The sequence below is a fragment of the Amborella trichopoda genome, chromosome 8, assembly GCF_054954075.1.
Source record: "Amborella trichopoda isolate Santa Cruz 75 chromosome 8, AtrichopodaSantaCruz75HAP2 v2.0, whole genome shotgun sequence".
NCBI lineage: Eukaryota > Viridiplantae > Streptophyta > Magnoliopsida > Amborellales > Amborellaceae > Amborella > Amborella trichopoda.
Genome location: NC_142343.1, coordinates 36,352,185 through 36,380,011, shown reverse-complemented (window position 1 = coordinate 36,380,011; position 27,827 = coordinate 36,352,185). Strand labels below are relative to the sequence as shown.

Here is a 27,827-nt window from a genome sequence, read left to right as displayed (position 1 = left end):
TTGGCATTTTTTCCAGTTCAAGTGAAACAAAGACTAAAGCAACCATGAAAGTATAGATTGTTGGATTTTAGTAGAAACGAAACGAAGAGCTTGAAGATGTCTAATTTTACATAGCCCTTGATTGATTGGGGATCTATGTAGTATTTTGTGAACTTCTCCTTGATGAATACTTTGGCACCGGCAAATGCCTGATCTGCCATTAGAATTTCTTGCCACTTGGTCCATTAAAAAGAAAACATATTTTTTCCACTTGGAATTGCAAATTCATGAGTTCCACAGTAATTGAGAAGAGTCTTTAATCCTTCTTTTCATACCAAAATATTTGAACAAATGAACTACAACAATAAGAGAAAACAGATGACCCATAGAACCCAAAATCCCTTTATTAGGGAAAGATAGGTCAAGTAGTAGGGGAGAAAAGGAGGTATTATGACCTCCTCACTTGTTTGTTTCTATCATTTTCCTATCTGATTTGATTATGGCTTGAGCCCACACTTCTTTAACTCATTTTTCACATGTTACCCTGGGAAATGAAAATTTCTCCATAACACTCAGCCTGCTGTACCTTGATGAAGTTGTTGGATGCCATAACTGCATTAAAGTAACCATAAAAAAATCAATCACCTATCGACTCGGGAAAATATCGAAGTTAATGGAGAATGAGTGGGGGGCAGGGCTGAATTCTTCGTAGAGTAATTACCCAAAGTGTGGTAGAAAAGCTTGGCTGCTCTTCTTCGGTCCATGCCATTTGTGAGCTCGTTTATAGTAAGCGTTGCTGAAGCGTTTGATTTATCAAAGTGCTCCTTTAGGTTCCTAATATTTGAAGAAAGAGTTTAGGCCTTAGATCTCTTTTATATAAGAAAAATGATGCGCAGTATAATATATGAAGATGTGCCCCATTGAAATTATAGACAGATAGGAATGTGAAAAAGAGAAGCAAAAGTAAGAGTGGAGGTAGGGGAGAAGGAAGGAAGGAAAGACAGCAAGGAGTGCAGAGAAAGTGCAGAAAGATTATCAAGAAAATGAGAATAACTTACTAGGAAAAAAGATCAAATTTTATGCTAGAAAATGAATCTTAACTATTATAGATGGAAGATTTGCCCCACTCAAATAGAATGCAGAAAAGATTGAAGGAAAAGGAACAGTGAAATTATTTTTGAACAAAAAACAGAAGAAAAAACAAAATTGAGTCACCTCATGATTATGCTGGTAACTCTGTCAATTGATTTAGTAGGGTTTGGTTGGACTGGTGTTTGTTGTGTAGGAGCAGTTTCCACCATAAACTCTGCAAAGAAAAACCAAAAGACAGGCAAACTCAAGTTAAAAATATGCACTAGCAGAGGGTTACGACTATTACAACATGTGGGTTTTGAAAATAATAACCTCCATCCATGCCTACAGGGTTTTTAGCACCCGTAAAATGTTTACGTCCACTCGTGTTTTTGGGGCTCTCTGCAATCTTGAGGGTACTGGTATTGTATGAAGTCTCCTCATGCACCACATCAAGATCAGCGCCCACTAGAGAATTTGGTTGCTCGCTTTGGGATATGTCACTTTTGGATATGTCGAAATAAACCATTGCATTCTTGAAATGAGTTACTTATGGCTTTCGGAAGGGGGCCAAAACATCCCATGTCATATAATTGAAATTAAAAGTATGCAGGATCAATTCTCATGCTTAAAACCAACCTGGCTTGTGTTGGGAGTACTTCAGCTTCATATTGTGGGCCTTGCCCAGATATAGAGCCAGATATTGATGTTCCTGTTTGTCCTGTCATTTATTTCAACCACTTCCACTAATGAATCAGTGTCCTTGAAAGTTTGCAAATTGAATTTAATTGGTAAAGTTATGGATGATGAGAGAGATGTTACCTGAACCAAGGAGTTCTTTTCTCATTGGTCCAGTACCCTGATTTATTCCTGCAACTGTACGCTGCCTTTCTAAGGCCGAATGTACTGTCTCATTCTGGAAATCATATGCACCCTTTAGGACACATGAATTTTTATCAGAATAAGAGGTATAAGTGCGAGAGTATTCGTAATTTAAGTTCAGAAGTCTTACAAAATTAGGTTGGAAATCAGGGTATATGTTGTCTGAAAGTGGTGGGGGTGAATGTGGTGATTGTTGAGGCCATGGTGCACCTCTTCCTGTTTCACATCAAGAATATATCCATACACATTCAAATGTGTGAGAGAGAGAGAGATAGAGAGAGGATGACTAACCTTTGACAGGATGTGGAATGCAACCCTTCCACAGATCTAAGAGAGCAGGAACATCTTCAGGATCAGTTAACAGGGATACCAAAGGGAGGTCCATGGTCTTGCTGATGATTTGGGAAGGCTGGGGCTTGCTTGCCTACAAAGTTTGAATAAGCAAAGAGGTTACCGGTACCCAACAACTCCAATCTAGTCTAGCATAGACGGAAGCCACAACAGCATTGGAACATAACCATTTCTTTTCATGTACTTCATATGCTACACACACACAGCTAGAGAGAGACAGAGAGAGAGAGAGACCAATGGAGTTGTGGCCTTCTTCTTTGAGCTTCTATCAAGGATATCAGATGTGTCTTGAAGCCAAGACTGATAGACTTGACCAGATATGATGATCTGCTTATCAATGATGATTTTACTATGGTCTCTTGCTTTCCTTTTCTGTGGTCTTCTCTGTTCTACTCCATGAACAACCTGTTCACCCTGTTACAAGATTCATACAACACTTAACAATCAAAATGGAGGCTCAATTTACAGATGTTGTGTTTGTGATTCAGTCTTGATTAAACCCTACATGAGCACTCTCTGTCTCAACTTCCATCTGTTGCTGCTGCTGAGGTGGGGTAGCATGTGCTTCATCTGGAGAGAGAGAGAGAGAGAGAGAGAGAGAGAGAGAGAGAGAGAGGCAAGCAACGATGACCCAATTATATATGCTACTTAATAACAACAATAATGTTAATAGTAGAGGGTCATGGTCATGTTAATGGTATTTGAATTTGTAACCTTGGGGTTCTTCAGGGTTGGGGTCATGGTGAAGATCATGCATGGTTTGATCAGGGCCAAGGTGAAGATCATGCATGGTTTGATCATGGGTTGTACCATATAGGCCATCCCCCCATTCGTCCATATCAAACCTGTGATGTACAATAAGAAAACTGTGAATAAGATGTAGTAGGCATATTAGGCATATTAAAAGCAAATGGCATTCACAGGGGAATGCATTCTAACAATTTCCTTTTTTTTGTGGTTTCTTTCCACAGATAGGGGTTGTGATTGATATTGGTAAGATTTGTGAATGACAACTAGTATCCTTTTTTTTTTCTTTCCACAGATAGGGGAGGGGTTGATTGATATTGGCAAGATTTGTGAACAATAACTAGTATTGCAATTTTTACTGCAGAATAATGGACACCAATTAAGGAAATCAACTCTTATTGTTGAAAAGCATTTTTTCTCACCTCTCAAACTGGTCAGTTGTGGCCTGAAAGGAGGTGAAGTCATCGAGCAGAGTGATATTAGAGGCATCGGCTGCAAGGACATTTCAATTGGTGAGCATAATTCTGAGAGAGAGAGAGAGAGAGGAGGAGGAAGTGATTCAACCTTGATGGTGGTGGTGTTCATCCTCATCTGCAAGGTTGATCTTCTCGAGTTGGTCAAGTGGCTGTAATCATAAGATAGGAGTTAGTTGTGACGTTCATAATATGTTCTTTCTACATAGACGAGTTTGAGTTATTAAAACTGATACCAGGTGCCATCAGCATATGAAAATGCAAAATTCAATGCCTGCATGTGTGGGGTGTGTGTGTGTGAGAAAGAGAGAGAGAGCAGGAGGGAGACGGGTTTTATACATACCATGAAATCTTCAAAGGGCGTGTATGCTGTTTTTGAGTGTGCATGTGAAAATCGTATTTGCTCAATATCAGAAACCAAACCATCACCATATTTAATAGTCACAGATTCAAACCTGAATATTTCATATCCCAAAAGCACCAGCCGATACCGATGGTTAAGCAATTAGAAATAAAATAAAAAAGTTGAATATGTAAAGTGAGAAAAGTATATTACCCAAAAAACAGTACATACCAATGGTGTGTAGAAATATTCAATCCAAAATTGTAAGAACCCAAAACTGAATAACAAAAAAAGAAGAAGGAAGAAAGAAAAGCTGCAGATTTAATGAGAAATAAAGTGCATCATCATCTACCAATGCTGTGCCGTTGTAAGCTACACCAGCTTTCCCGACAATCTACAGAAAAGTTTAAGAATAAGAAAGTAGACAGAGAGACCTTTTACTTTTGATATAAGGAAGTGATAGCCACTCTTTTATGTTAGATTTCAATCGGGTGCTCGGGTGCTTGTGAGAGTGTGATTAGACTCTAAATTCAAAAAAAATTGATGACATGCCCCAAGTCATCCAATTTTACGTCTAATAGCAAAGAACAATTGTGATCTCCTTGTCCCAAAGATAAAGAATAATTGTGATCTCCTTGACCCAAAGATAAATGATCTTATGGTATTCAATCCCAAAAGAATAATTCCTAGTAAAACATGTTGACATGGATAAAGTTAATTCCTACAGTTCGTTATTAGTAATGGAGGGTGGCTGCCCTTATGGTTTACCGATTACCTATGCACCTTTAGAGTAAGGTTTATTTGGGGAATTTCTGATGAGAAAACATATGGAAAAGAGCCCTATTTTCCCTTGTTTTAGAAGGAAAGCGAGGGTTATCTCTGTAACAGGGGAATATCCTAGAGACCCAACTTCTAGTGTAATTGAAGAGGAAAAACTATCCGCTTTAAAATTACCATGTTGCCCATTGGGACTGTGATAGTTTAAGAATAAACCCTTTATACTAATTAAAATAAAATAAAATTTTATTCTTTGCTTTTTTCTTGGATTTTTCATGTGTTCAGTCCAAAATTCAAAGAAATTATGGGACTTTGGTAACCATACTCAATGCGCAAGCTCTCACAATTTTCTGTTCATGGTTCACGTTAAGAAAGACTTGGGGTATTTTAGTCAGTTATCTAAAATAAGGGGGTATTATTGTCATGTGAGAGTTTCTGTCACTTACTTGGCATGAGACTTTCTAGGTGGGAGAAGAGTGGGGTCTGAAACCTCCTCAGGCTTCCATGAAGTGTTGATCTCAACCTGCATAAAATAAATATATAAACGTTAAATAATTCAATTTCATTCCGAAATTTGAAGACAATTAATAAATATAAATTAAAACATAAATAATATAAAGTAGTATTTTCCGCCTTTTTCTCATTTCACTTCTTTCAGAAGCAAGAGTTTTTGTGGACTTATAATAGAAAGAGAAGAGAGTCCCCTGTAATTTCCAACCCCTTTTTACCAGAAATCGAGTAACGTCATCTGCAATTGAAAGGGAAGCTAAACGTTAGCACGTGGAACTCTCTCTCTCTCCCTCTCTCTCTCTCTTCCGATTGTTAAGTGTACTCTCTTTCTCTCTCTCTCTCTCACTACAACTCTCTCTCTCTCTCTCTATCTCTCTCTCTTCCGGATTGTTAACTGTACTCTGTTTCTTTCACTGCTACTCTCTCTCTTTCTGTCTCTCCTGCCGATTATTAACTGAACTCTCTATCTCACTGAAACTCTATATCTCGCCGACTGTTAATTGTACTCTGTTTCCCTCACTGCTACTCTCTCGTTCTCTCTGGAAACAGGGAAAACATGAAGAAGCGCAAAAGCACAGAGAGCCAAGATACCTAGCAGAAGCTTCACTTTCCGATCATAAACGATCACAACTCCACCTGCAATTGAATCCCTCAATTAAAATCTCTTTCAACAACATTTTCCGAAGCAAGCACTTTCTTCTTCAGAGGACGCAAAAGATTAAAAATAGTCACCCATTAGTATTCCAGAGAGCCTCAAAGCCAGAGGAACCGATGGATTCAGTATCTGTTCACTGATTAGCATTCATAAACCATCGTAAGAGAGATAGATGGAGAGAGAGAGAGTGAGAGAGAGATAGAGAGAGAGAGAGAGTCTAATAGTAGAATGTGGGAGAAGAAATTGCAGACCAGATCTGAATAATGTCGATCTTGTAGAGTATCTTCCTGTTAAATTTCGTGTGCAGTGTGGCCGCCATCCTTGTATCACAGAATTCAGAGAGAGAAAGAGAGAGAGAGAGAGAGAGAGAGAGAGAGAGAGAGAGAGGGAGAGAGAGTCAGGCAACTGATAAAAACTCTAAAGGCTCAGAGAGTAGCTGTAAATCACTATCTTACATTTAGGACGAAGGAGGATAAGACCAGAAATCACTATGTTATAGTTCAAGAACAAAAAGAGCAGAAATTACTGAATTACTTTTAGGACAACGAAGAAGACAAAGAAGATCAGAAATAGCAATATTGTTAGTAGGAAAAAGGAAGAAACCAGAGATTACTAAATTACAGTTAAGACTTATGAAGAAGAAGAAAACCAGAAATTACTAACTTAAATTTACTGATACGAAGAAGAAGAAGAAAACGAGACGAACCAAATTTGGCCGAGAGGAACCTTCCTAGAGAGAAGCTGGTGCGAATAGAACATCTTTCCTTACTCTGCAACTCTCTATTGAACCAGAGAAGAAGAAGCTTGAAAATGGAGCATCGGCTTTTATACGAAATGGAAGCAGGGAAAAGCGATCAAAAGCCCGTTATTCTTCTGTGAATACATGGTAGAGAGAGACTCGATTGAATGTTAGAGAGAGAGAGAGAGAAAATATTGTCCAATCCAATGATACTTGAGTACGCCCTCGCTTAGTTTCTAGAGAGAGAGAGAGAGCGCGCGCAAATGTTGGTCCGGCCACGTGTAATAGGAATGGCTACTTGGTTAGTAGCCACGTATGAGAGACAAAGAGTCAAAAGCCACGTCAGATATTGCCCTATCCAATGAGACTTGAGAAGCGGCTCAATTGCTAAGAGAGAGAGGCCGGTAAACTGTTGTCCAGCCACGTGTAATTAGTTGCCCTCCACGTATGAGATAGAGTGAGGAGAGAGAAATAAGAGAGTGAGGAGAGAGAAACAAGAGAGAGAGGGAAGAGAGTCACCTGGCTTTCTTCTGCTGCTTTAGGCTTCCACGTGATTTCTTGATTCACACGCGTGCAGTTAAATGAAGCGCATGCCCCTTCTCTCTCTCTCTATCTTTCTCTCTCTAAAACTCGCAGGCACTAACGTCCCTAACTAACCTGCACCTGGAGCTAGTTTCTACACCAAGGTTTTTCACTAGTTACACCCACAATTGTTTCTTGATCTAACGGATATTATACTCCCGCGGGAGTATACTGCTTCGAGTGAAACATAACATGTTTGTACAGCCCAGCCCCTCCGCGGAATTTACTTGTATAATCATGGGCAATGATCTAGTGCACCGGTTGAATCATAGTCTAATGCAACCAAATTTTTAAAAAATTTTGTTTGTGGTATTTGTGCAATCCAAAATTTTGCATACATAGTCTTTTCATCTCAATAATCAATATCAAAAAAGAAAAAGTTCAATATGAACCCTAGATATGGTCAAAATGACTTCGTTCCAACAATGAATCTAGACCATTCATTTGGTGAATTTCAAGATCTTAGCCTTTACAAACTAAAAATCACTTTCTTTTTCTTCAACATTGTTCATCTAATGATAATAAAACCATCTAAAAAATTTGAAAAAGAAAAAATTCTTCTAAAGCTTAGATCTAAGCATCGTATCAAAATTGATGGCCTATGTTAATTGAACTAAAAAAATACTTTTGAAGTTGTGTTTTCAAATTTTTCTTTCATGCGATTGTTCATTAGAATGAAAAAAGTGTATATTTTAAAAAGGCAAGCTTTCTATGCTTCCCTTACAATATAAAACTTATATAAATTAAGGGTTAAGATTGCCCCAATCACAACGTCAAGTCTTTACATTATTTTATTTATATTTTTTTTCTATAAACTATTTTGATACCAAATTTTGGAAGTCCATTCTTCTATTAAACTCCCACTAGCGAAAAATATAAAAATAAATATTTTCAGTAAAATAAAATGACCAAAATACCCCTAATAGTTTGAAGGGGTATTTTGGTCATTATATTTTTATCAAAAAATTATTTTTAATAGGTGAGCCCCAATGAGAAGATAGCACGTATCAAATTTCATATTCATACAATTTGTATAAAAAAAACTAAAAATAAAATACTTTAAGATATTTATGATTGAGTGAATTTTTTTATATGAATTTGTTTGTTGCACGATGTCATGAAAATTGCATAGATATGAAATTTCCGCCATTTTATCAATTGATTCCAAAATGCCAAATATTTTTTTATAAAATTTGGTGCGTTTGAAAGATGATCAAAGCCTTTACAATGCATGCGTGTTGATTTGTTCGATTATTGGAACATTGAGTATCGTTTCTTGTTCGAAATGTTGCTCGATTTTAGGGGTTTTTGATAAATCAATTTTTCTAAAAAAAGATTATTTTACTTAGTAAAATTATGTTTTTTGATGATTATGGGAAGTAGGTTTCTATTTTGCTTAATAATGTTTTTTAATAAAATCATTTTTTAATACAATTATGTCTTTTGATGAATATGGGAAATGTTTTTCTACTTTGCTTAATAAAATTATTTTTTTGATAAAATTATTATTTTTTAATAAAATTATGCTTTTTGATGAATATTGGGAAGTATTTTTCTATTTTTCTTAATAAATTTTTTTTGATAAAATTATTACTTTTATTTTATTTGTTCTACTATTCTTATATGGAAATGCAGAACAATAGCAGCACCCTATCCTGATTATGGCCTCAAAAGATGCTATTTTCGTTTACATTGTTGTAGAATAAATATTCAATTTACTATTGCTTTCTTAACTGATCATTCTATCTGAGCAAAAAGATCTAAAACCCTCTGAAATTTTAAGCTTTGGATCTGATGGCACGCTCAAGAAAAGTGGTTACTGATCCACCTTGGTCATTTACAGAAAACGTTTTCTTAAGATAAATGTACGTAATAAGATAATATATATTAAATCTATTTTTGTGTGTGTGTGTGAGTGGAGGGGGGGGGGGGGGGGGATTTTTGGCCTATTTTTTTTTTTAAAAAAATTCCACCAGACCGGTTAGTCCGGTTAACTGCCCAATTAGTTTGGCTCTAACTGCTCCAAGCCCCATGTCCAGTTAACCATTCCGATTCGGTTTTACGAACACTGCTTTTAATAGAGTATAATAACGAACTATGATTCCTGTAACTGACCCTAATTAGTTGGAAAAAGTTTTTAACAATGATCATGATCCTTTTTGTTTCTAGTTTATATGTTCATGTTTATAAGTTAGAACCAAGATTCTTCCTTCTTAATCCATAATATAGATCGGTAATATAGTCATTTGCCTGAATTAAGTGACAAAAAACATGATGTTCTACTCTGCTTGATCGAGATTTGAAATCTAGAACCTGCTTTTTTATTGGAAATTCTTGTGTGGATTACTAAACCCCGAACATAAAAAGGTAGTATCACGATTTTTGTACATTAATTGCCCCAAACAAAATAATTGTTCAGCCAGAACCCTGAACCTCGTTCTCCCTCTAGAAATTCATTCTCCAAGAAGTAAATAGGAGTATTTATGTATCCCACCTTAGTGCTAGTTTTCTTAAAGGAAAAAGTTTATTTAGAGCCAAGGCTCTAAATTAAACAATCAAATTAGAACGCACATCAAAATTCTCATTAGAAGAGGTTGTTTTGATGCCCAAATATCTTCAAATTGATCATCCCGACATCAAGATGCATGGACATGAGAAAAAAAAAAAGGATTACAAGTTTTGAAAATAGTACATCTTGTAATGCATTTTTGGACTATCAATTTTCAAGATTTTCAAGTTTTTATAGGTCAGGTTAATCTATACTATTCTTTAAGCTTTAAAATTTATAATTGGAGCCGAAAATATATTTTAAGGCTATCACAAAGATTTTCAATATTGAAACCACATTTCTCGATACTATTTGAAGGAAGGCTCTTACATAGGGAAGTGAGGTAATAATGAGTGTTTCTTGTAAGGTGCTTTTGATTTATGAGACTTTGTAGAAGCGAGAGTTGAATGTTAGTTCCATGTTTGATAACGCCTCTGTGGAAGCCGCAAAGTTTAATGGCGGCAGGGCTAGGGGTGGCAATGGGTCGGGTCCGGCTGGACCCAGACCTAGACCCAAAAAGATTCGGGTCCAGGTTTTGGACCCAGACCCGACTTGTCGGATCCAAAAATTGGACCCATACCCGTACCCCTCAGGTCTCGGGTCCATTGTCACCCTCACTGTGAGCTTTTTTTTTCGCCCCTTTTTTTTACCTTCATATACCCGTATATTAGATTTCAAACCATGTGATTTGTCGTTTAATAGCGAAAGATGTCTAGTAGTTCTAATTATATATGATCAGTAATGCACCCAAATGAATATGGCTTAAAGTGAAATATTTTATGTCTCACAGTTTACGGGTACGAGTCGGATCCAGCTAGACCCAAACCCGAACCCCGTATGGTGACCGGGTCCAAATTTTGGACATGGACCCGACCTACTCGGTCCAAATGCTAGACCCATAACCGACCCCGTGTTGAGTGTACCCAATGGGTCCTAGGTCATGTCCGGGTCTATTGCCACCCCTAGGCAAGGCCAATTTTTTAACGGACAAAGGCCCATTTTTGGAAGCTATCTCTTCGATCAAAATAGAAGGAAGAGGCTCCTTCCATAGTTTGAGAAAGTGAGCGTCCCATTCCCACAATCTTCCATGGTTTGAGGGAGTGGGCGTCCTACTCCTTACACTAGCCAGCATCAAACACACCCATAGGAGATTATTGAAATGAATTTTGTGTGGATATGCTCTGTTCCTCTCTAGCTCAATTCACCGAAAATTCTGAGAGTTTCTAAGGTATTGTCTATCTGAAATTTTATTTTAAAGAAATCCCACAAGTTCCTCCGAAACTATATTTCTGCCCTACTCTAGGACTATGAAGTGAGGCTAGAGAGAAGAAATTGAGAGAGAGTGATGAATGATTAAGTGAGGAAGTTTAGGGAGAGGGGAGCCCTAGCAAGCATAGCCATGCTTGTGTCGCATGTGTTTTGGGAGACTCCCATGAAGCTTGAGATTTTCTCTTCCCAAATCAACACTCGATTTGGCCCGTCCCGGTTACTTTTTTCTTTTAAGTCTGTTAGGCTTGGCCTGGCCAAGCCGGGTCACAGCCCCTTTGGCCCGATACGAGCCGGGCCACACTCAGACCAGCCCTATAGGGACCTGAGCTAGGTTGGGTGAGGCCCATTTGGCAGCCCTAGTCAACACTCCGTGAGCGTCCAAGCATCCATGCAAGCTAGCTAGTAAAAGGATATTACGATTTTTAGTCATGGGCACAAAAACTTCAACATCTAAAAGTACAAATTTTAGGGTAATTGTAAGGGATCATCGCATTCTACTCATTCAGCAATACAACCACAAAACAAACATGAGACAAAACATGAGATAGCAGATGCCATTTTCCAGTGCCCACGACGAGACCATGAAACCCTGTTTCATTCTGCAAAACTAGAAGATAATGCAACTTTTTATACCGGAAAAACAAGGATTGAAGTGCAAGATGGGGATTCTATGCCAGCATCGTATTCGAACATCCTTTTGAAGCCATGTTTTGATCTCGTTATATGAACATTATTAACCAAAAAAAAAAATTCAAATGAACAAAAACAAGAAAATTTCAAACTGACGACAATATTATGAGTTCCATTCCAACTCAACTGTTGCTTCCTCGTAGCGAAGGGCGCCACTCTCCTTTTCTAGCGACAAGATACCCACTATCCGAAAGGGTGATATCCCAATGAAGTGAGCGCACAAGAGGCAATAGTTTCTCCATGACCACCATCGTGTCATGCACCACCACCCATCCTCCTGGTCTCAAAATCCTATCCATTTCTGCCGTGACATCTATAATGTCACACCTGCCAAGAGACAACTCTTAGAACACTTTCAAATCGACAGCCCAAAATATATGTGAAAAAAGCTAAGTTCAAGAGTTGACCACTTGGCGTTGTGGTTAAGACATCAGTCTCAGGTTGAAAATCTAGCTTACCCATCCAATAGAACAAATGAATAAAATAAAGGGAAAGCACACAATAGTCTTATGGACTCCAAGGTGCTCCAAGGCCACATTCTCTGGAGTTGTTTCCCACTCAAATATAGGTTAGAGATTAACTGAACCTACATGAACGTCTCTACAGGCCCAACTCCAGTTGATTTCCAAGCATTCATCAGAGGGTATTCATCAGAGGAAACAGATGGCATGTAACCTTGGAGTACCATAATATATCAGAGGGAACAGATGGCAGATGTAACCTTGGAGTACCACAATATAGTAATTCAGACAATGGTTCACAATCTATAAAACAAGATTAAGTAAAACAGATGGTTTACCTTCGTAAAAGATTTCCAAAGAGATACTCAGCGTGGAGGAGATCGTATGTCCGAGGATACGTGTTAAAAGACTCGCACCAGTCATGATAGATTCCAATCAACCCTCTGTCAAAGATAACAGGCAGAGTGTTTGGGCCATCAATAGGCACAACATTCATTACCCAGACTGGTTTATAAATAAGTGCTGCAGCAAACCTGAAAATATGACATTAGACTCGTATCAATCTTAAGAAAGAAAAGTAAGGGTCCTGAACTTTTTTTTTTTTTAACTAAGATTTTTTCCCACCCCAAAAAAGAAGAAAATGACACAAATTAGATTGCTGATTATTTCTCTAAAAGAGACACAAAATAACTCCTGAAATCTTTGAACCAACTAAACTGTAGAGAAGATAGACATGGTTAGATCCATCCCCCTATCCAATGGACATATTGAGAAAATCTAAAAACCTTTTGGTGCACATCATAATTGCGGACTTACTTTTTATTCTTGTCATATCACAAGTTTATGAAATGCTCAATACTTATCAAGCAATATGAACAAAAGCAGCAGCTAAAAATTGATGAAAATAAAAAAATCATTTTTTCTTTTTTATTTTTATATTTTTGTAGGACTTAGAAAATATGTTATTTGAAGTTTTAGTTTTCTTTCGGGTTGTTCTTGTCTTTTCAAGTTGTAGAGATTTAAGGGGCACAATTAGAAGTTTAGTTTTTTTTTTTTTAATATGTTAATTAAGCTAAAAGTAAGTACAAAAGGAGAACTAGGAGGGGGACTGGATACCCAGATACAGGTTCCACCCAAAAAATAAGGCTACCCACAGACAGGTGCCATATACAAAATGCACAGATAGCCCAAAAAATGCTTTACACAGCGGATTGGAAACCGTAAAAGAGATCAAAGCCATATTGAGATAGGGAGACCAAGCAAAAAACAGTTCCCTATGAGTTAATTAGATTGGTTTGAGATAAGGTTGCGGCTGCCTTAGCTAAGGAATCAACATCACCATTTGCTTCTCTCCCAATGTGACTTCACGAGATTAGTGGAGTCCTACTGAGATGGTGAATTTCCTAAAAAATGCTGTCGAGCCTCCAAGGCCAGGGGGACTGAGCCTGAGGCCCAGGAAATCACACAGAAAGAATCACCTTCAATGGTTAGGGACTGAACCCAAGCGAGGTCGAATTTTCTGAGTCCTTCCTGAAGGGCTGAAGCTTCCACAACAATGGAATCTGAGAGGCCTATAGGGATGGAAAAAGAGCATATAATATTGCTATCATGGTCATGAAACAAGCCGTCAATGCCTGCATGGCCAGGGTTTCCGAGAGAACACTCGTCGAGGTTTAATTTAATTTGGCCCTCTTTGGGTGGTCTCCAAAGGGAGGAGCGAGGAAGCCTTTGAGATCTGAAAGAAAGAATGGTGACCCAACCGTAGACAAAATCAGAGTGAGCGGTTTTTGAAGTGCTTGTGGTGGGTAGCCCAGAAAATGACTGAGGCTTTTTTATCTTTTCAACTAGAACTTCCATGGATGATTTTGGCTTCGAAAGATTCTGGCGTTTCTTGCGTTCCAGATTACCCAGAAAGTGGCAGCCACAGACGCCCACCACAGAAGTGTACCAGCTTTTGGCATGGGGTTGAGAATGTTGAGTGAAGAAGAAGAGGGATATTTGGTGGGGTTACCCACTGCCATTGGAATAGCTGATGGAGTTCAGCCCAAAGGGAAGAGTGGATAAATAGGTGAGCATTGCTTTACTCTTCTCCGGTACACATGATAAACCTGTTGGAGATTTGGAGTCCCTTTCTTTGTAACTGGTCCACTGTGAGAGCTCTCTCTGAGGCAACTATCCAATTGAAAAATTTTATCTTGGGGGGGCCAAGAGGGAGCCAAGCTTTAGTCACAATGGTTGCAGGAATGGGTGTGGGCTAGAGAGGAGTAAAAGGAAGCCACTGATAAATTCCCAGAATGGTTTGGGGTCCATATGAGACTGTCCTGGCGGAAGGAAAATTGAGTTTAGGGTGTTGTACAGGATTACAAAGTCATGAAATTCAGAGTCGGACAGAGGTCTTCTAAAGATGGGGCTCCACACCCTCCTGTTGCCACCAACTGAAAGTGGGATTCCACTACTGCATTAGGGTCTCAGGCCAGCAAGAACAGGCTGGGATGAAGTCCTTAAGGGGTGTGTGTTGTCCAGCCAGGGATTAATATAGAAAGGAGTTTTGTCGCCCAGACTTGGCCTATGTCTGATCTTGGATTGAAAGTGGGGATATGAATGCAATAGGAATTTCCAAATCCCGTAAGTGTTGCTGTGGGCTCTTCAGGGTGGCACCCAAGAGGGGTCAGAACTACGGTATTTGGAATGGATCACTTCCTGCCATAAGTGGTTGCTTTGGGTGGCTAAATGGCACCCCCATTCTCCAAGGAGGGCCAGGTTATTGTCTTTGAGATTGCGTATGCCCAGCCCCCCAAGAGATTTAGGTAAGAATTGGACCATGAGATGAGATGGATTTTCCTATCCCCATTACTCAACCACAGAAAATTCCTCATTAGTTGCTCCAGGCAATGAGCCACCAAGGCTAGCACGTGGAACAGTGACATCTGAAAATAGGGATGCTAGAAAGAGTGGCTTTAATTAAGGTAAGACGACCCACCGAGGATAAGAATCTGCCTTTCCACCCTGCCGACCTTCGGTCAAATTTATCAATAATGTGGCTCCATAGGTTTAGTCTAGGCTTACCTAAACATAAAGGTAGACCCAGGTAGGAGGATGGCAAGCCATCCGAAGAGCAATCCCAACGAGATGCAAGAGGGAGAGATAGAGTCTAGTTTTCTATATTTATTATTGTCTCTAATTCTATCTCTCCCTTTGTTTTTTTTTTTTTTAAGATGGATAGGGAGAGGGAGGGACTAGCTTGGTTGGGTTGGTTAAGATAAGTTAGGCATGTTTTTAAGCGATAAGGGAGAGATAAAGTTCAGTTTTCTATTTTTATTTATTATTCCTTTTAGTTCTTATTTAAAGGGAAGATATCCATTCTTTTTAGAGATAGTGAATTGGAGAACAAAGAAAGAGTTTGACCTTGGGGTCGACTCCCTTGCAGACCCAGAGAGATAGTATAATCTCTCAACCCTTTTTATTATTTTTCGGCTTATGATTTTTCTCCCAACATCGGTCGATATCAGAGCCAGCCTTGAGATAACAATCCATACACCATATGGAGCGTTTGGATCAATTTAATCAAATATTTGAGTAATTGGATCAACAATTCGATAAACACATGGAATACCTTCGCTGATCAATACAACTATATCTACAAGATTGACTTAGTACATTGCAACAAGCGGAACAAGAATATGAAGAAGTAGATTTCTATACAAAAGACGATGTCTATAACCCAAATGTACAAAAAATTTTGAAAATCAATTATGAAGAAGTAGATGTACGATATAGTATTTGAAATCCAACCTTGTAAGTCTGAAAAAGAAATTAAGATTAAGTTTGAGATCCCAGTATTCTACTTCAAGTTGCACATAAAGTATTTGACAAATTGGTCTATAGAAGACAAAGAACTAAGAAAAATGTTGGGATTGCATCATCAACTTTTTAGAAGGCCTCTGAAAGATTTAAGTTCAACAAGCTCGATATCGAGCTTCTCCCAAACTAGGGAAAAATGATGCAAAAAAAAAAAAAAAAAAGATTTTTATTTTTATTTTTATATTTTTCTAAGACTTGAAAATATGCTATTTGAATTATTAGGTTTTCTGTAGGGTTATTCTTGTTTTTTTAAGTTGTAGAGATTTAAGGAGAAGAATTGGACATTTAGTTTTCTTTTTAAAATATGGATATAGATAGGGATTAGCATAGTTGGGTTGGTTACGATATGTTAGACTTGTTTTTAAGAGATAAAGGAAAGATAGAGTTTCATTTTCTATTTTTATTTTGTTTTTATTTATTATTCATTTTAGTTCTTATTTAAAAGGAAGATATCCCTTCTTTGTAGAGATGGTGAATTAGAGAACAAAGAAAGAGTTTGATCTTGTGAAAAGATCTTAGGGTGGACTCCCTTGCAAACCCAGAGAGAGGATATAATCTCTCGACCCATTTAATTTTATTTTACTTTTCTAGTTTATTACTTTTCTCCTTGGATCCAAAATGCCAACCAAGGTAAAGGTTTTGAATATATTTCATTGCAGGTTGAAAGGGGGACAAGCCATCATGATCCTAGCATACTATAAATAAATAATAAAAAAAATAAAAAAATTCATTGACTTTATGCATCAATTCATATGCCTTACCCTCCATACACTGCATTCATATCCATTATATTTTGAATCCCTGACCAGTCAATTCCAAATCCATGCAGGTAACGATCTGATACAATTCTTGTCCAGAATTTACCATCTTCATAAAAATCCCCCCTAGAACTCATAGCATCCAATTTCTCCGAAAGTGACAATGGTTTTCTATTAAGCCTTTCAGGCCATTGCTCCGGCCAGCCGTATCGATTATCTGAGCCTGATGATAGAATTTCATAAAGACAAGTCCCCAGAGGTATGTACCTATCATTGTTAATAAGAGCTAATTAACTGAGATGGATGTAATGAAATAAAAAGGTAAAGCATATAAACCAGTTGATTGTTATAGAACCATAGTCCATTTGGGTCATCACTTGCCGAATGAGATGATGGATGGTGGAGAGTGGGTCCCATCAGAACAGAACATGACCCCAATGGTGGGTCACCCTCTCTCTCAAAATTACTTTCCATCATCTCAGCAGATCGGGATGCCCCCAATGGAATTGGAATACAGTTTACTTTTCCTGAATGATGAAGACATGTAGTAAGATGAAATACCATGTAGCGTTATGCATGTCTTTGTCTTCACATAAAGGGGGCAATTGTACTGCTCGTGTTTTATAGCAAGAATTAGAGACTGGTTTTTGATATATGACAAATCCAATTCCATCTGAATCAGTTTCCTTCATAAGCATTGTCCAGCATATCGATTCTGTCAAAGCAACCATAGCTGCAGAAAAAGATAAATTGTAAGAATCTTCCATTTCAAAGGATCAGAAGTTCTTATTCAACACACACGCACACGCACACGCACATACACATACATATGGGATTGTCTAGAAAGAGACCATTTATCTTTTTTACAAGGAGGTCACAATCATCCTTGTCCCTTAAATTTCAAAAAGGGTGGTTGTAAAAGTGTCATTGAATAGACACAAAATTCCAAAAAAAAAAAATTCTCAGACTTCGTGACTCACCCCAAACCATCAAAATTTGACATCTAATGAGTGGGAATGATTGTGACATCCTTGTAGAAAAGATAAATGGTCTCTTTGTAGACAATCCTTATATATATATATATATATATATATATATATATATATATATATATATATATATAAGAAGCCACTATGCAATGGCTATGGGCAAAAATGACCAGTGTTTTCACCCATAGGCTCAGCGCCGTCCTATTTTTTTGGACGGGATAGATTAAAAGACTGCAACGGACCTACTACGTCCATTCGTTGCGGTCAAAAAACATGCGTGAACCGCCACGGACCACACGCCGTCCATTGCGGCTCCGTTCAATTAACCGCCACGGACGTAGCATGCTTATGGCGGGGCGAAACACTGTTCAAAATCGCCTATAAGCGTTTTTAAGAGTTTTCCATATATATATATATATATATTTGGGTGTGTATTCAATACACATTGAATGCATATTTTTTCATTACAGAAATGCCCCATGTTTGACATTTAGGCCTAAGCCAAAATCAAAAGTTTTTAATCAACAACTGAAAGGCCAAGTTCCTTCCATGACATAGGAGCATGAGGGTGACGAGTAGAATGTAGGAGCACCTTGTGAGGACATAAGAACATCTTCCTAAAAGAAATGTCTAAGGAGACGAATCACTACATACAAGATCAAAAATGGTTTCAACCACAGATTTTAGAGGGACTGAACAAAAACAATGATATCCCAAACTAAACTTACATGTAGCCTAAAGTTTTCCATCGAGATCAATTGGGGTTGCGGTATTATGAGTTATTTAGATCACTTGCAAACAGGAAAAAGGAAGAGGTGGTCAACAGAGTTAAGCATTCCAAAGGTAATTGGCTATGCCTCGTGTATTTGTTCATTCAGGTTATCGTTTAGAACCACATAGTTTAAAATATGGTGGTTGTCTATTCTCTCTACATTTTCAAGACTTAAAACACTTTATGAGTCATACATTTGGCGTTAAGATTTGATTAAAAAACTTCCGATCTCCTATGGAAAACTCGACAAGAACCTATATCAAGGTGATGTGATCCATATATCCAAGCTTTCCAAGCACCACGCGTAGCTGAAAGTTCTCTTAGTACTCATTCACCTATTAAGTGAGGAAATCAATATAATCGCAGAACAATAGAACCAGAAGCTAAGAGATTTAAGATTATAAGCTTATGTGCGACTTGTTCATGTACAGTTAAACTACAATGGAAGTTTGCATATCTTTCCAAATATCCTGATCTTTTGGGTCATCTCGATACATAGGTGTTGCAGACCAAACAAAAAATCGCCTTTAGGCGTTTTTAAGAGTTTTCCATATATATATATATATATATATATATATATATATATATATATATATATATATATATATATATATATATATATATATATATATATATATATATATATATTTGAATTTGGGTGTGTATTGAATACGTTGAATGCATATTTTTTCATTACAGGAATGCCCCATGTTTGACATTTAGGCCTAAGCCAAAATCCAAAAAATTTAATCAACAACTGAAAGGCCAAGTTCCTTCCATGACATAGGAGCATGAGGGTGACGAGTAGAATGTAGGAGCACCTTGTGAGGACATAAGAACATCTTCCTAAAAGAAATGTCTAAGGAGACGAATCACTACATACAAGATCAAAAATGGTTTCAACCACAGATTTTAGAGGGACTGAACAAAAACAATGATATCCCAAACTAAACTTACATGTAGCCTAAAGTTTTCCATCGAGATCAATTGGGGTTGCGGTATTATGAGTTATTTAGATCACTTGCAAACAGGAAAAAGGAAGAGGTGGTCAACAGAGTTAAGCATTCCAAAGGTAATTGGCTATGCCTCGTGTATTTGTTCATTCAGGTTATCGTTTAGAACCACATAGTTTAAAATATGGTGGTTGTCTATTCTCTCTACATTTTCAAGACTTAAAACACTTTATGAGTCATACATTTGGCGTTAAGATTTGATTAAAAAACTTCCGATCTCCTATGGAAAACTCGACAAGAACCTATATCAAGGTGATGTGATCCATATATCCAAGCTTTCCAAGCACCACGCGTAGCTGAAAGTTCTCTTAGTACTCATTCACCTATTAAGTGAGGAAATCAATATAATCGCAGAACAATAGAACCAGAAGCTAAGAGATTTAAGATTATAAGCTTATGTGCGACTTGTTCATGTACAGTTAAACTACAATGGAAGTTTGCATATCTTTCCAAATATCCTGATCTTTTGGGTCATCTCGATACATAGGTGTTGCAGACCATACAAAAAATCGCCTTTAGGCGTTTTTAAGAGTTTTCCATATATATATATATATTTGAATTTGGGTGTGTATTGAATACGTTGAATGCATATTTTTTCATTACAGGAATGCCCCATGTTTGACATTTAGGCCTAAGCCAAAATCCAAAAAATTTAATCAACAACTGAAAGGCCAAGTTCCTTCCATGACATAGGAGCATGAGGGTGACGAGTAGAATGTAGGAGCACCTTGTGCGGACATAAGAACATCTTCCTAAAAGAAATGTCTAAGGAGAATATTTCACTACATACAAGATCAAAAACGATTTCAACCACAGATTTTAGAGAGACTGAACAAAAATAATGACATCCCAAACTAAACTTACATTTAGCCTAAAGTTTTCCGTCGAGATCAAGTGGGTTGTGGTATTATGAGTTATTTAGATCACTTGCAGACAGGAAAAAGGAAGAGGTGGTCAACAGAGTTAAGCGTTCCAAAGGTAATTGGCTATGCCTTGTGTATTTGTTCATTCAGGTTATCGTTTAGCACCACATAGTTTAAGATATGATGGTTGTCTATTCTCTCTACATTTTCAAGACTTAAAACACTTTATGAGTCATACATTTGGCATTAAGATTTGATTAAAAAACATCCAATCTCCAATGGAAAACTTGACAAGAACCTATATCAAGGTGATGTGATCCATATATCCAAGCTTTCCATGCACCACGCGTAGCTGTAAGTTCTCTTAGTAATCATTCACCTATTAAGTGAGGAAATCAATATAATCGCAGAACAATAGAACCAGAAGCTTATAGGTTTAACATTATAAGCTTATGTGCGACTTGTTCATGTACAGTTAAACTATACTGGAAGTTTGCATACCTTTCCAAATATCCTGATCTTTTGGGTCATCTCGATACACAGGTGTTGCAGACCATACAAAAAATCCACCAGGTCTCAAAACCCTGTTGATCTCCAACAATGGTTTGCCACCTATGCCACCAAATAATATCAGGGAACAATTAAAATTCTTTTTTGTTGAAATATGAACAAAATGAAGCACTTCTATAGAATTAATCCATATAGATGGAAGAACTATCGTGACTAAACTTACATTATCAAAAAACAACTACCGTAACTAAACTTGGTATGATAAGATGCTACAAATGTACATTAGATTACAAAACCGGACTTACCATCTCCATCCCAATGAACCCTACATCGTGCACAATGTACTATGTCGTACACATTATTAGGGAATGTCAGCCTTTGTGTCCCTATAACAGACAGCACCGCAGGAATTCCTCTCTCTAGAGCAAGTTGTATTTGAGCTTCATGTTCATCTTTTGGGGCCATTGACATGGTAAGGACACCTTTATCAAGCAAATAACCCCCAAAGCTTGCAACACCACAACCAACATCGAGAATAACCCTAACATCCTTCCCCCACTTGATATAGGGAAAAATCTGGCAACATGCACAAAATCAACACTCAAATATTTTGTAAGTCAAAATAGTGGTGAATGCTAACAAGACTGTAATGCACATTTCCACACCAATTAATATAGCCAAGTACAATTCTTATAAACTTAATTAGGCTGTGCTTCTGATCGAAGTATTGTCCGGTAGCAAGTTGATCAGCTAATTCAGGGAGTTCTCACTCGATTTAGTTGGTACTAATACTATCTAATTGAATCCGATTCAAATAAAACTTCATATAAGTTGAGAATAAGTAAAAACCAACAGTATCATCACCTCATTTAAAATCTGTTAATAAGCACTAGCTTAAGTTCATTTGTGGCTGCCAAAACCAAGGTCACTAACAATAAGTTCAACCCCTACTTCCTCGATAATCAATAAATTAAGCATCTAATGAAAGAGAATAACTACTCAAGAAGTGCAACACATTTTCCACAAGCATGAGTGTGCAATGTCAAAGACCTAAACCTCGGTATTGGTAGGCTGTGAACCAAGAAGGGAAGAAACCTAAAGAAGGAAAACCTAGTCAAGCAACAAATTTCCTAATTTTTACTGTCTGAACATAAGATTCGATCCAAAAGAAGTTAAGTTGGGTTACCATTTCATCAAAGAAGCTAGATATCATCATAATTCTTCATATATCTACACTACATTCAATATTTCCTAAATTGGTGGCCAGTAACACTTTTTTTCCTTTCTAACTGTTGTTTTATTGGTTGCATGAGGTTGTACAATTTCAGTAATGAGCATTAAGATTTTTTACATGTTAAAAAGTTGTCAATCTTACCTAACATCCTCAATTTGAGAGATGGAAGTATGTCTCTATGTAGCATGCTAATTTCTTATTGGTTGAATTATATAAATGAATATATGTGTTTGTTTTTGTACACAATGCAAGGGAATGGTAGCTTTATCAATTTTAGCCTATAAACCGACGGTTCTCTTGTATATACATGTATTCTCTTGATTAATGAGACAGTTCTGGCCTAATGAAGTATAGTTCAACATATCCATCAGCCTCCCTATGAGACCGAGAGCTAATAGTTAATCCTACAAAGTCCTAATCTTGCATGCTCATGAAAATGCAATTTTTTATGACCCCAAAACGCATGTCATTGAACCCATCGACACCTGATCTTGACCTTCGGATCCTTACAAACAAAAAAAAGCATTATAATTGGATGAAATGCAATCTGACCTCCAAGCTCGGTCGTTACAAACTTACAAATCTTGCTAAAGCCCACCATATGGAATGCATTTTTCAAAAGGAATAAATTAAGGGCTATATCGGTGAGCCAACTAAATATCTGGCTCAAGTAGGCACACCAACTCAGCATGTCTGAAGAAACCTTTCTCGCCTAATGAGGCCCGGGCAAACCAATCCTAAACAAATCAACTAAGTTGAGCTTCCGCATTCTTATAATCAGCCTTACTAAAGCAACCCAATACTTCATGGAAGAACCCTCTGACCATAAACACTTTCATCACGACCCTAACATCCAGACCTTGCCATACCCTTTTCACCAGCTCAAATGACCTTATCTATAACCACAAACACTTATTTACAACAAAGAACATGAAAAAACAAACATATAAGAAAACTAAGATGACATAAACAGATCTAAACTTTCAGTTCAATTGATCATACAACAAGCCACATAAAACTATTTACAGGTTCATGACTACACAGTTGAACTAAGAATGCAACTTTTCCTTTAAATAAAGGACCCAGTTTCTATGCGGCCAAGCCCGCATATGTAGAAATGCGGGCCTATTAATAAAACTTTTGAGATGGATTTTTGGACTTAAACGTAATCTTTACCATGGAGATCATGAATATGAAAAAATAAGTAAATTTTAAAAACTAGAAATAATAATTTTAGTAAAAAAACACTTGGACCGTTAGATTCCATTGTTTTTAGATGAAACACCTACTTGCATCCATCTTTAAGATGGATGCTTTACACTTTCTGGACCGCATATGTATAAATGCGGTCCAGCCCGCATGAAACAATTTTCCTTAAATAAATAGCTAGCCATTTCAAAAATTCAAATTCAAACTAGAAACAGTAACAAGGATCAAGGAACTTATTTCTTTTTTTTCTCTTTTATGAAGAACCATATTTCTGTTTGTGTGAACAAATGAAAAGACGCAAATCCTAATGTTTGAATTTCGGTACCCTATGAAAAATATGACCACTTTGTGTAAATGTTTTCATATATATGCCAAAAAGGAAACAATGGGTAGAAAAGAAATCTGTATCAGCCATGAATTGTGTAAAGCTTCCAACCTTAAAATAAATTAATGAACATTTCAGCACATATAGCTAGCAGACCTTCTCAATAAATCGAACATATCTTGAGACTCCATTTTTGAATTGAGTTCCACCTCCAGGAAAAGAAAGATAGTCCCCGGATATTTGTACCCAATTTTGGTCCTTCTTGTATTCAACAAGTTTTGTGTGAGGAACATTGTTAAGCCAAACCTACATTGAAGATAATTACAAAGTCAGCAGTGAGCACATAGTGCCATGAAAAACACAAATGTAAACAAGAACATCGAAATCAAAAAAATATGACAACAACTACAAAGTAATGACTCAATTGTCTTTTTTCTGACAATTATTAAAAATCCATTCTATTAAAGATAAAAATTGACATAATAAAAACTGTGCAAACTTTAGCAATAGAACTAGGCACTTAGCACATCAGACTCTCTGCTTTTTTTTCTCTCTTTTTTTAATATGACCTTTGAAATATTTTTGCATGAAGGGAACGTCAAATTACAAATCCTCCTTTCTAAAGAAGTGCCTCATTTCCCAAAGTGGTTCTGTGCCAAAACGTTTATTAGCTGCACCTGGAAGTGTGTCTTTGCGAAAATAGCGTGGATGCCCTTCAAAAGTGCTTCACACCCACACGCACATGGAGCACATACAGATACGCACACTTGGTGAGGTATGTATGAGGCACTAGAGGTGCCTCCAGAACTCTGAAATTGTCTAGAAACCCCAGAATCAACCAGTCAAGGGCTGCATATCCAGAATAACAAGAACAACAACATGGATGATGACATTGACAACGATGATGGTGGTGGTGATTGTGATGCATAACAATCACAAAGCTGATTGTGATGGTGATGGTGATGGTGATTTTGATGCAGGAAAATCACAAATGTGTTGGTGATGGTGATGGTGATTGTGATTGTGATGCAGGAAAATCACAAACGTGATGGTGATGGTGATGGTGATGGTGATGGTGATGGTGACGGTGATGGCCATGGCCATGGCAATGGCAATGGCAAATGGCGATGGCGGTCATTTTGGTGACAAGGAAGGAGAAAGCAGGAGTGGACGGACTAGCTTGGGTGATTTTCGAATGAGCCCAAGCAGTTGCCAGAAGTGAGATAATATCTACATTAAGAGACAATAATAAAATAGCTGTTAAAATGGTTTTTTGTTTTAAATAGTAGCTTTGCCAAAATGGTTAATTATCAATTAGAGAAAAAAAGGGCAATGTCAAAACAGTTACGATCATAATTGCTGCACAAGTCACATTAGCTCTAGAGAGTCTGGGCTCTGTTTAAGTTTATTTCAGACACTGGCTCTCATATATGAAGTATCTCTTTGGGCGGGTAAAAATGAATAGATGATAATTTAATTAGCTAAGTTTGTTCGAACTATTATTGCAGGCTTATGGATGTTCTTAAAGCTTTTATTTTTTTAATATTTACATCGAGGGTATTATTACGAATCACTTTGAATATAAGAAGTCAAGTAGGCAGCTTGGTCCAAGTGGAGAAAAAAAAAAAGATTGAATTGAAAATATCTTCTGGAGATATCCATGATATGGAATGAACTTATAATATGATGATCGAGTTGATTCCATGATTATAAGTTCATAACCCCAGCCCATTCCAGTTAGTAAGAGGGATCTTGAACTAAGAAATAGACCCTAGAAGTTAAAAGAAGGTATCCTGAGCAATTGCAATAATTGGGTTCATTGATATTCCCGGTATAGTAGATGCTATTACACATACAATCATACTCAATTCAATGGAATTGTTTGGAATGCTGAAACTGAACTGAATGGAATTAAAATAACTTGGATTGCATCAAGAAATGACAAAATTAACTTTAAGGAGCCAATATAATCTATAAATTTGGGCTTGTCACATCAATCAAGAAACCATTCTTCATTTCACACACATATTTTTCTCCATTTTCAGATATGTTTAGATTTGTTTTGATAAAACAGACTCAGTGAATCACTTCATCTTAAGATCATGGTGCATGCCAAGATAAGTTCAAGTTGTTCAAATTCAGCAAGAATGATGGCTCATCAGAAAATAAATTTTGCTAGGATGAATTGCTTGATAGGATGCGCCCAAGACAGAGAGAACTATAAAGGAGATTCCGAGATTTCAACTACTTAACAAAAATCATTTCCTCATAAAAAAGGAGACAAGAAATGCATAAAAACTCAATCATGTAGAACTCCTTGATGCAGGGCAAAGAATTCTACAAGTCAAGTTTGAATTCCATTAGAAATGAAGAAATTCGCATTTTCAATATTAGTAATCAACGTCAAAAATTAAAGCTTTACTACCATAGACACATCAAATTCGCCATTATTCATCAGAGGAAATTCGCATTTCGCATTTTCAATATTAGTAATCAATGTCTAAAATTCAAGCTTTCGATACTGTATGCACTTCAAATTCGTCATTATTTATCAGACGAAAACTCAGTAAAGTTGTGCAATAAATTTTCAAACAATTAAAGCAAAACCTATGGAAGAATACATTCAAATGACACCTGGAAGAGAGAGAAAGAGAGAGAGGGAGACAGACAGACAGAAATAAAATTAAAGCAAACAAGAAGCTTTACACGCTTACCGAACAGTGAGCTCACCATGTCCCTGCTCTTGGGCCAAGGAACGGGTTTCCTATACCCTTTGGGAAGAGGAACCAGGCATCTCAAACTCGGCTTTGGACAGTGTCTCTCTCTATGCTCCATCCGTTTTCTGGACTTGAGCGCTTTAATGGCCTTCATATTGTCAAGACATGGGATGTAATCCATAGAACCAGGCCCCCCACACAAAACCCAATTGTAGAGAGAGATTTGTTTCACTTGTTCTTTATCGAGCCCTTTCTCTCTCTTCAAATCACTAGAATGTGGGTTCTGACTCACACTTGACTCCATGGTCTCCGATCCTTTCGAATCACCATGAGCTTCACTGGAACCTCGGGTCGAAGTTGGCAAGGACTGAGATCTTTGCTGGTCGATCTGATACAGGTAGTTCTTCCATGGCGGACCGTTGAATAGTAGAAGAGCTGAAACAGAGAGAACAAGCGTGGCCGCTGCGCATATGAAAGGGTACCCCCTTTGCTTCAGATACTCATGGAACGCCATTAGAGTGAGACTGTTTTAGAGAGAGATAACCAGTTAGAGAGAGAGACTGGGTTTTAGAGAGACATTACAGATCGGATCCACAATGAGAGCGAGAGGGGTTTCAGAGGTAGAGAGAAAATTGCGGGATTCAGGAATGGATAGTAGAGATTGAATTAATAGTGGAAAATGATTTTGGAGAGAGTGGAAAACGATTTTGGAGAGGGAGAGAACCGATCTATTTAATTCTAAAAAGATTTTGGACCGATAGTTCTAACAGAAAATTTTAATACCTTCCCTCCGAGGATCATCATTAAATTCCATCTAGATTTAAAGGAAAGTAAAGTACTGCAAATATGTGACAATTTGTCATCGGGATCCATAACATTAATGGTTACATGTGGTAACTTCAATAGAGATCCGTACAATATTAATGGTTATTTTTCGAACTCTTACGATTTTTATTTTTATATATTAAAAAAAATTTAAGAAGCTCATTAATTTATTAAAAAAAATAAATTCAATTATTTAAATTGAATATGGGTTTATCTGATGATTATAAATATGTAATAATATTTAAATTTTTATTTTTTTTACAAATTTAAATCATGTAATTTTGTTGTAACCTTAAACAATCATGATGTACTTCCAAATTTTATCATAATATATAATTTTATTATAAAAAATTATTAGAATTATTTTAAAATCTATTTTTATATCTAATTAAAAAATTTTAAAATTTAAAAATAATTAAAATAATAGAGATCTATAAACTTATGAAAATCTTAAAAATAAATAGTCTAGAAAGATCTATATATTAATGAAAATCTTAAAAATAGATAGTCTAAAAAATGTATTGCAAGATGTAATATTTTTTAGACTAAAAATTTTTTATTTTTTATATACATATATCTCGATGTTGATATCGAGATGATTAAATAAGGGGTTTTTCAACATTTAAATCATCTTTTCCGAAAGATTTTTGAGGTGGATATGAAATGCTACATTT

General features: G+C 36.9%; 2 protein-coding genes across 3 annotated transcripts; both read right to left on the bottom strand.

Moving 5' to 3' along the window:
• Positions 1 to 224: 224 nt before the first annotated feature.
• SYN1 (Rad21/Rec8-like family protein) lies at positions 225 to 6,735 on the bottom strand. 2 transcript variants are annotated; one of them, XM_020669016.2, is made up of 20 exons: positions 6,495 to 6,735; positions 6,040 to 6,108; positions 5,866 to 5,924; positions 5,725 to 5,769; positions 5,352 to 5,371; positions 5,070 to 5,146; positions 3,847 to 3,958; positions 3,595 to 3,655; positions 3,453 to 3,522; positions 2,998 to 3,128; positions 2,789 to 2,853; positions 2,518 to 2,697; positions 2,224 to 2,356; positions 2,063 to 2,148; positions 1,873 to 1,984; positions 1,690 to 1,771; positions 1,384 to 1,553; positions 1,195 to 1,285; positions 701 to 813; positions 225 to 591 (listed from the first exon to the last, which is right to left on the bottom strand). In XM_020669016.2, exons 1-20 carry the CDS (start codon positions 6,545 to 6,547, stop codon positions 512 to 514), a joined length of 1,809 nt encoding a protein of 602 aa, XP_020524675.1. In that variant the 5' UTR covers positions 6,548 to 6,735; the 3' UTR covers positions 225 to 511. The 2 variants fall into 2 exon arrangements, with proteins under 2 accessions (XP_020524675.1, XP_020524676.1); XM_020669017.2 differs by having other exon boundaries at positions 1,873 to 1,966; positions 6,495 to 6,731.
• A 4,838-nt stretch (positions 6,736 to 11,573) lies between these two features.
• On the bottom strand, positions 11,574 to 27,212 carry LOC18437132 (putative methyltransferase PMT23). The gene is made up of 9 exons (XM_088873658.1): positions 27,112 to 27,212; positions 26,342 to 26,852; positions 23,768 to 23,917; positions 21,149 to 21,419; positions 20,835 to 20,945; positions 17,258 to 17,429; positions 16,700 to 16,963; positions 12,416 to 12,610; positions 11,574 to 11,943 (listed from the first exon to the last, which is right to left on the bottom strand). Exons 2-9 carry the CDS (start codon positions 26,840 to 26,842, stop codon positions 11,739 to 11,741), a joined length of 1,869 nt encoding a protein of 622 aa, XP_088729784.1. The 5' UTR covers positions 26,843 to 26,852; positions 27,112 to 27,212; the 3' UTR covers positions 11,574 to 11,738.
• Between the last annotated feature and the right edge of the window lie 615 nt (positions 27,213 to 27,827).

What these genes read in the sequence shown, in the direction of transcription:
- SYN1 (XM_020669016.2), bottom strand. Translation starts at nt 6,547, where the DNA reads ATGTTCTATTCGCACCAGCTTCTCTCTAGGAAGGTTCCTCTCGGCCAA. An exon ending in TTGAGACAGAGAGTGCTCAT is followed by an intron (nt 2,698 to 2,788) that starts GTAGGGTTTAAT and finishes ATCTTGTAACAG; the next exon opens with GGTGAACAGGTTGTTCATGG. An exon ending in GTACTCCCAACACAAGCCAG is followed by an intron (nt 1,554 to 1,689) that starts GTTGGTTTTAAG and finishes CATATCCAAAAG; the next exon opens with TGACATATCCCAAAGCGAGC.
- LOC18437132 (XM_088873658.1), bottom strand. Translation starts at nt 26,842, where the DNA reads ATGGCGTTCCATGAGTATCTGAAGCAAAGGGGGTACCCTTTCATATGC. An exon ending in ATGTTCGATTTATTGAGAAG is followed by an intron (nt 21,420 to 23,767) that starts GTCTGCTAGCTA and finishes GCATGTTGCCAG; the next exon opens with ATTTTTCCCTATATCAAGTG. An exon ending in TTTGGAAATCTTTTACGAAG is followed by an intron (nt 11,944 to 12,415) that starts GTAAACCATCTG and finishes GTCTCTTGGCAG; the next exon opens with GTGTGACATTATAGATGTCA.